General features: G+C 46.3%; 1 protein-coding gene across 3 annotated transcripts in view; it reads left to right on the forward strand.

Moving 5' to 3' along the window:
- The window catches only part of chrne (cholinergic receptor, nicotinic, epsilon), a 54,745-nt gene extending 46,970 nt beyond the window's left edge, over positions 1 to 7,775 (forward strand). For 2 of the 3 annotated variants that reach the window (XM_078200881.1, XM_078200882.1), the window contains 2 exons: positions 2,710 to 2,843; positions 5,926 to 7,775. In XM_078200881.1, coding sequence (XP_078057007.1) covers positions 2,710 to 2,843; positions 5,926 to 6,093 — 302 coding nt within the window. In that variant the 3' untranslated portion in view covers positions 6,094 to 7,775. The remainder of the gene's footprint in view (positions 1 to 2,709; positions 2,844 to 5,925) is intronic. The other variant, XR_013495765.1, reaches the window with a different exon arrangement.
- The last annotated feature ends 1,370 nt before the right edge of the window (positions 7,776 to 9,145 follow it).

Here is a 9,145-nt window from a genome sequence, read left to right on the forward strand (position 1 = left end):
AAGCGCATTGGCAGGGTTCTCTGGAAAATAGCAATCCTAGGGACATACTGAAAATAGGGACACATTCCTGGAACCTTCCAGAAAATGTCAGTGCACTCCCAGAGTAAACCCTGTAAATCCTGAAGTGCTCCTGGGGACCCATCCACCCTGAAATACTGACACTCTTGGAGATTGTCTGTCTCATTCTTCAAAGCTCAATGAAGGAAAGAGACAGTATTATATTGCAGAGAAGAATCTCCATTGGTACGGACAAAGGGAACAAATCTGGTGAGGGGTGGGGACATGTTTGTTGTCTTTGTTGGGGCGGCGGGGGGGAGAGCTATGCTGCAATTCCATAGCTTCTGGTTAACTCGGCTTGGAAAGTTTGAAAATATGTCAAGCTAATGTAGTCCTCCTTTAAATCAGCTCATATCAGACTGTTTGCAAGCTAATGTCTAGCAAGGGGTAAAGGACCCACATGGAGAATGTCCAAGATGAGAGAACTTTAGGAAATTTCTCCTTGTTCTCAGACATAATCAAGGTGTCAATCTGTTAGCAGTTTTTACGTCAATTTCTACACAGGCCAGTCACTAAATATTGTTTGAATCATTGTTATTAGGGGTTGGCTCAACAGCTTAGCGATGTGGTATTGAGTTACACAGACGACAAAGCTTCAACTGCAGAGCTGCGTTGAGTTAGTTTCGGGCGTTAGTTGTGGCTCAGTGTTTCTCTTATATCTGTGTCAAGAGGTGATATGTTCAAGTCCCAATCTCGGCTAAAACTCTGACTGTAGCGCTGAGGGAATGCTGCACTGATTGGGTAAACTGGGGTTGTTCTCCCTGGAAAGATGGAGAATGAGGGGAGATCTAATAGAGGTATACAAGATTATGAAGGGTATAGAAAGGGTGAACGGTGGGAAGCTTTTTCCCAGGTCGGAGGTGACGATCACGAGGGGTCACGGGCTCAAGGTGAGAGGGGCGAAGTATAACTCAGACATCAGAGGGACGTTTTTTACACAGAGGGTGGTGGGGGCCTGGAATGCGCTGCCAAGTAGGGTGGTGGAGGCAGGCACGCTGACATCGTTTAAGACTTACCTGGATAGTCACATGAGCAGCCTGGGAATGGAGGGATACAAACGATTGGTCTAGTTGGACCAATGAGCGGCACAGGCTTGGAGGGCCGAAGGGCCTGTTTCCTGTGCTGTACTGTTCTTTGTTCTTTGGAGTACTGCCTTTCTGAGGCCCTTCAGCCCACATAGGAGGGTGTCAAACATCCTAAGTGAGCATTTCTGAAGATAAGCTGGGAGAGTTCTGCCCAGTGTGTATTTATTTCCTGAACAATATCACCATACGGGATGGTCTGGCCATTACCATATTGCTGTTTGTGGGATCCTGCGGTGCACAAATTGCTTGCTCTGCTTCCTACGTTACAACAGTGATTACACTTCGAGGAGTATCTCATTAGCTGCAATGTCGGGGAATTACATTACAATTGATCAAAGCAAGCCGAGGGAATTTCATCCCTAGCTTATTGTCCTGTGGGGTGTGTGTGTGTGTGTGAGAGAGAATGAACAGGAGTGTTTGCACATCTGGTGAAGGTAAAGTATGGCTCAACTGGGTCATCCTTTCCAAAGCCCAACTCTCCAACCCATACAAGCTCCTCCAACCTTGATTGAACACAAAGAATGGAAGGAGAGGAAAGAATTAATGGGAACCTGAGGAGCAACTTTTTTACACAGAGGGTGGTACATGTGTGGAAGGAGTTGCTGGAGGAAGTGGTTGAGGTAGGGATATTGACAACATTTAAAAGGCTTTTGGACAGATACATGGATAGGAAAGGTTTAGAGGGGTGTGGGCCAAATTCAGGCAATGGGGTTAGCTTAGATGGGCTTTTTGGTTGGCATGGATCAGTTTGGGCCGAAGGGCCTGTCTGTGCCATACAATCTATGATTCTATGAGACCATTCAGCCCATCGAGCCCTATCTGCCATTCAGTACCACCATGGCTGATTTTGGGCTTTGACTCCATTTTCTCGTCCACAACCCTCGAATCCTAAAGGGGCCAAAAAGAAAATATGTCTAACACACAGCCTTAAATGTGTTAGATGATGGAGCATCCACTAGTCTGGGGGACAGAATTCCAAAGATTCACAACCCTCCGAGTGAGGAAATTTCTCCCCATCTCAGTCTAAAATGGCCGACCCCTTATCCTGAGATTACGCCCCTGTGTTTTAGATTCCCCCGATCAACGGGAACAATCTCTTGGTGTCTCCACTATCAAACCCCCTCAGTTTCAATAGGATTCTCCTCAGCCCCAAGGAATATGGAGCTGATTTATCGAGCCTTGCGTCATAGGCCAAACCCTCTCACCCCAGGCAACAAAGGGAATTCAGTGCTGGTATATGTCCAATGGAGTACATGTATTGAGCCTCGAGAATAAGTCCAGACTCACTCCATTTGTACGTTGGCCAAGGACTTGTTGGAGAGGGGGCATCTCTCAGCCCACTGTTTGTTTGACCTTGTCTCTCACCTTTCAGTATGAAGTTATGTGCCATGAATGACTCTGAACCTGAGTCAATAGTTCCCTGGCAAAACTTGTTGGACCATGGTCACTCCTGCGGCAAATTTTGGGAAGTGGGGGAGTGGGAAAGGGAAGAACAAGGTGGGAAAAGTATGATTTTTAATCTGTAATTTTGAACAAATAATGATCCTTATATTTCCGTCTCATTCAGGCGCAGAAATTGATATTGGAACCACAGTTGACTTGTACAGAAACCTGGCTCACTTTGCCCCAGAGATAAAGACCTGTGTCGATGCCTGCAACTTTATTGCCAAAAGCACTAAAGAACAGAATGACTTTGGTTCTGTGAGTATATTTGTGGGGTTGGGGACGGGTTACAGAATTGTAATTGTGGGTTCAAATCCTATTCCAGAGACGTGAGCAGAAAATCTAGTCAGGTGATCTGCATGCACTGACTGAGGGATGCTGCACTGTTGGATGTGTCATCTTTCAGATAGAAAGATCATCTTTCAGGTCAGATGGTAAACTAAGATCCCAGCATCCGCACAGTTGCTGCCAGACCCGCTGGGATTTTCCAGCTGTCTCTGTTTTTGTTTCAGATTCCAGCATCCTCAGTACCTCCCCCACTGGGCCATCTGTCACTTGTTCTTAAGTGTTGCTACATGTTTGTTGCAATCTCTCCCAGTTCCCACTCATCACTGTTCCACCCCGTCTCGTAAATAATCACACACTTCCCTTTCTTTAATTCCAAAGAAATATCAAGCGGACTTGAAACATTAACTCTGATTCCTCTCCCTACGGTTGCTGCCAGATCACAGAATCATAAAATCATAGATTCCCTACATTGCAGAAGGAGGACATTTGACCATTGGGCCTGCAGCAACAGCAATATTTGGACACTAAGGGACCAATCCACCTAGCCTACACATCTTTGGACATTAAGGCGCAATTTAGCATGGCCAATCCCCCTAACCTACACATCTTTGGACACTAAGGGGCAATTTAGCATGGCCAATCCACCTAATCTGCACATCTTTGGACACTTAGGCTGGAATTCTACCGGCATGCCTGCTCGAGGCTTGTAAGATCGTGCCCGAGGCCAATGGAGAATGCCGCTCTGCGAACCTCACCTGCCCCGGAATAGGGGCAGGTGTGCTGGAAAAATCAGGGCCTAAGGGGCAATTAAGCATGGCCAATCCACCTAACCCGCACATCTTTGGACACTAAGGCGCAATGTACATGGGCAACCCATCTAACCTACACATCTTTAAACACTAAGGGGCAATTTAGCATGGCCAATCCACCTAACCTACACATCTTTGGACACTGAGGGGCAATTTAGCATGGCCAATCCATCGAACCTACACATCTTTGGACACTGAGGGGCAATTTAGCATGGCCAATCCACCTAACCTGCACATCTTTGGACACTAAGGGGCAATTTAGCATGGCCAATCCACCTAACCTGCACACCTTTGGACACTAGGGGCAATTTAGCATGGCCAATCCACCTAACCTACACATCTTTGGACACTAAGGGGCAATTTAGCATGGCCAATCCACCTAACCTGCACATCTTTGGACACAAGGGGCAATTTAGCATGGCCAATCCCCCTAACCTACACATCTTTGGACTGTGGGAGGAAATCGGAGCACCCAGAGGAAACCCACACAGACAAAGGAAGAACATGCAAGCTCTACACAGACAGTGACCCAAGGCCAGAATTGAAGCCGGGTCCTTGGCATTGTGAGGCAGTGGTGCTAACCCACTCTGTCACCTGCTGAGGTTTCCAGTTTTCTGCTTTTATTAAACTGAGATCCTGTTTGCTCTCTGAAATTTCCTCTCTGCTTCTCTATTTCTTTCTCCTCCTTTCTGAAAACATATCTGTTTGACCAAGCTTTGACCCATCCTAATATCTCCGTATGGAGCTTCAGTGTCACATTGATAAAGCACCTATGACGTGCCCTTCCATGCCGTCCTATATCGAAGGTGCTATATATAAATGCAAGTTATTGTTGTGGCTGTAATTCAATCCTGATGTGAACTTCCATGTAACAGTCAGATGTCTCAAGCGTGGTTTGATATTGAAACCTAAACATGCTTGCTGATCCGACATCGCCAACAGTGAGGGTGACCTTGGCTCATAAGGTCAAAAGGAACTTGCACTTCCACATTCCAAGGATGTCCCAAAGTGCACCCATGATGTACATTTGAAATGTTGTGAAGCAAGAAGGCCAACAACATTATACTGAGGCAGAATGGGGAGGCGATGGTGTAGTGGTATTGTTGCTAGACTAGCAATTCAGAGATGCAGGGCTCTGGGGACCCCAGGTTGAATCCCACCGCGGCAGATCTGGAATTAAAAGTCCATGAAACCATTGTCGATTATCCTGAAGACCCACTTGTGCCCCTTTAGGGAAGGAAATCTGCCGTCCTTACCCGGTCCGGCCTACATGTGACTCCAGACCCACAGCAATCTTTTTTATTAATTCATGGGACATAGGCGTTGCTGGTTGACCAGCATTTATTGCCCATTCCTAGTTGCCTCATCCCCAGTGGCCCTTGAACTGAGTGGCTTGCTAGGCCATTTCGGGGGCAGTTGAGAGGCAACCACATTGCTCTGGAGTCACATGTAGGCCAGACCAGGTAAGGACGGCAGATTTCCTTCCTAAAGGGGCATTAGTGAACCAGATGGGCTTTTCTGACAATCGGCAATGGTTTCATGGTCATCAGTGGATTCTTAATTCCTGATTTTTTAATTGAATTCAAATTCCACCATCTGCCGTGGCGGGATTCGAACCTGAGTCCCCAGAACCTTAGCCGAGTTTCTGGGTTAACAGTCTAGTGATAATACCACTAGGCCATCACCTCTCCTGACTCTGAAAACACGCAGTAAGAAGAGTCACTCACCTGATGAAGGAGCAGCGCTCCGAAAGCTCGTGATTCCAAATAAACCTGTTGGACTTTAACCTGGTGTTGTGGGACTTCTTACTGTGCCCACCCCAGTCCAACGCTGGCACACAGGTCAAGGGCAAATAGGGATGGGCAATAAATGCTGGCTCTGCCAGCGACACCCACAATGAATAGAATAAAAAAGAATTCTTCCACTATTGTGTTTGTTTAAGGCTGATGTTAAGTAAGCACTGGGGGAGTTCACAAACAGGCCACTAAAAAAACCTGAAGGAATTAGTATTTTCAGTTCCCGGAGAGTTTATCTGTAGATTCAGAATGACTAATTTTGTCTGTACTATTCCATCCACCACTACCGAAGGTGTGGTGTAACTTGATGTCGAAAGTGTGAGGGTCGCCATAAGCCTTTCCAGATGTGTACATAAATGGATGTATCTCATAGAAATCGGCCATGCATTAACAAGTGCCCATCGCTGTTGAATTTACAGTCACACCATGTTCCTTCTGTCCCTTCAGGAGAATGAAAACTGGATTCTGATTGGGAAAGTGATCGACAAGGCGTGTTTCTGGATTGCACTGCTCCTCTTTACCATTGGCACGGTGACAATCTTCCTCACGGGCCATTTCAACCTAGCACCGGAATTCCCTTTTGCCGGAGACCCCAGGAAATATACACCAGATTAATGCGCGGCGTACTTCAAGCTCATTACCTTCCCCCGATTCTAACTGGGAAGCTCAACCATTTCTGATCTCTTTGCGTTTAATTTTTAATCCTTCAAGATAAATTAATACTCCGACTACATGTGCTGAGCAGCAACAATAAGGCCCCAGTGCAACTCCTGCAGTGGGCATCTCTTCCCTCCCTTCAAGGGTAATAGAAGAACAAAGAACAGTGCAGCACAGAACAGGCCCTTCGGCCCACCAAGCCTGTGCTGACACATGACGCCTTTCTAAACCTTTCACCTCTATGCAGTCCGTATCCCTCTATTCCCTGCCTATTCATGTATCTGTCAAGATGCCTCTTAAACGTTGCTATTGTATCTGCTTCTGCCACCTCCTCTGGCAGCGCATTCCAGGCGCTTACCACCCCCTGTGTAAAATATTTACCCCTCACATCTCTTTTAAACTTTCACCCTTTTACCTTAAACCTACTTCCTCTGGTAATTGACATTTCGACTCTGGGTAAAAAGACTCTGACTCTCCATTCTATCCGTGCCTCTCATAATTTTGTAAACTTCTATCAGGTCGCCCCTCAGCCTCTGATGTTCTAGTGAAAACAAACCAAGTTTGTCCAATCTCTCCTTGTGGCTAATACCCTCCAAACCTGGCAATATCCTGGTAAACCTTGTTTTTGTACCCTCTCTAAAGCCTCCACATCCTTGTGGTAGTGTGGTGACCAGAAATGTGCACAATATTCCAAAGGTAGGTTAGATTTGTTAGCCACGCTAAATTGCCCCTTAGTGCCCAAAGATGTGCAGGTTAGATGGATTGGCCGCGCTAAATTGCCCCTTAGTGTCCAAAGATGTATAGGCTAGGGGGATTAGCCATGCTAAATTGCCCCTTAGTGTCCAAAGATGCGCAGGTTGATGGATTAACCATGGGAGATGTGGTGGGTTATGGGGTTAGGGCCTGGGTGGGATGCTCTGTTGGTGTGTTGTTGCAGACTTGATGGGCCAAATGGCCATCCGCACTGTAGAGATTCTATGGCTCTGTGGTGAAAGGCCGATGGGAGGAGATTCAATTGTAACTTCCAGAGGTTGGGACTGGATGTATTGTTGAAAAGGAATTTTCAGTGCTGTGGGAGAAAGAATAAGGAGAGCTGACCCAGGCACAATGGGCCAAGTGAGTCCTCCATCATTCTGCAATTCTGTCCCCCCCTACAGCCAAAAAGAATGTTTCGATTAGGTTAGAATAGTATTGCTGGCTGTTTTCTTGACAAGACTGGCTAATGTTGGCATGCTGGTTCCTACTTAGTGACTCTATACCAGTTGCCCAGAATGTTCACACCTAGTGCCCAGCAGTAATGGGGCTAAAAGCTGAGGCTTATAAGACCCACTGAGGGGGTGAGTCTTCATTCCTGGGAATGGGAAAAATCAGTTGGACAGTCTAACTTCAACAGATGTCAAGAGGACCCAAGAGGTGCAACAGTGCCTACAGCTCAAGTGGACATAGTATGAAGATTATTTATCCCCAGTGTTACTGAAATCCCCATGAAAGCTCTGTGCTGCCTAGTTTTATTGGGAAGTGCAAATGCATGAATTTTGTTTTCAAATAAGTCATAATATTTGTTACAAAGCTTTTATCAAATCACTCATTTTGCTTATATACCTGATTGTAACGTGGTTACAAATAAAGTTTAAAGTTTATTTTATTAGTGTCACAAGTAGACTTACGTTAACACTGCAATGAAGTTACTGTGAAAATCCCTTAGTTGCCACACTCCAGCACCCGTTCGGGTAACACTGAGGGAGAATTTATCATGGCCAATGCACCTAAACAGCACGTCTTTTGGACTGTGGGAGGAACTGGAGCACCCGGAGGAAACCCACGCAGACACGGGGAGAACGTGCAGACAGTGGCCCAAGCCGGGAATCGAACCCGGGAACCTGGCACTGTGAGGCAGCAGTGCTAACCACTGTGCCACCCTATGAATATGAAGGGCTCCAATGGAGGAGATAGTGAGAAACTTTTTCCAGCTTTAGAAGGGTTGGCAGCCAGAAGGTAGAGTTAAGACTGTTGCCGAAATAGCTTCGGGGAGGTGAGCAGAAGTATTTTTTCTACACTGCAAGTTGTGAAATGAAACATGCTGCCTGAAAAGCTGATGGAAACAGATTCACCAGAAACTTTCTGAAAGGGTATTGGATAAATACTCAACGAAGAAAAGTTTATATTGCTATGGGGAAGGAGCAGGGAGTGCACTTGTCAAGGAGCACGATAGACATGATGGGCTGAATGGCTTCTACTGTGCCCTATGAGTCTAATGGGGCGGCACAGTGGTTTAGAATGGCTACCTCACAGCTCCAGGGGCCCGGGTTCAATTCTGGCCTCGGATGATTATGTGGAGTTCACACGTACTCCCCATGTCTGCGTGGGTTGCCTCCGGGTGATCCAGTTTCCTCCCACACTCCAAAGGTTTGCAAGTCAGGTGGATTGGCTATGCTAAATTGCCCCTTCGTGTCCAAAGATGTGCTGGTTAGGTGGATTGGCCCTGCTAAGTTGTCCCTTGGTGTCCAAAGATGTGGTAAATGTGTGGGGCTGTGGGGTAGGGTAGGGGAGAGGGCCTGGATAAGATACTCTGTCAGAGAGCTGGTACAGACTCAATGGATTGAATGGTTTTTTCTGCACTGTCAGGAATCTATGATTCTATGAGGGAAAGTTTAAAAAAAAGTCTTGGCACATGCGTGGCATCAAAAATAAACTTATTTCTGCAAAAGAAGTTGCCTTATCCGAGTTACGATGTCATTTATTGCACAGTCCACATGAGTAGTCTTTGATTCCAAGATGAAGATGGTTCCTCCTTTGATCAGGAACCTGCTTATCTCTACGTAAGGTCTTGTTTTCAGTTTGGGAATGGTGCACGTGGATATTACCCTGATAAAATCAGATTTTGGCACCCCTCTTTACATAACTCAGTAGGGATGAGAGCATTTTGTCCTTTCACTATCAGTAGTCAGTGTTAGATCGTATTTACAAAAAGAAAATCAGTTCTTCTTTCAGTGATGCAGCCAACTTACTG

Source organism: Mustelus asterias, chromosome 31 (genome assembly GCF_964213995.1).
Source record: "Mustelus asterias chromosome 31, sMusAst1.hap1.1, whole genome shotgun sequence".
In the NCBI taxonomy this organism is placed as follows: Eukaryota; Metazoa; Chordata; class Chondrichthyes; order Carcharhiniformes; family Triakidae; genus Mustelus; species Mustelus asterias.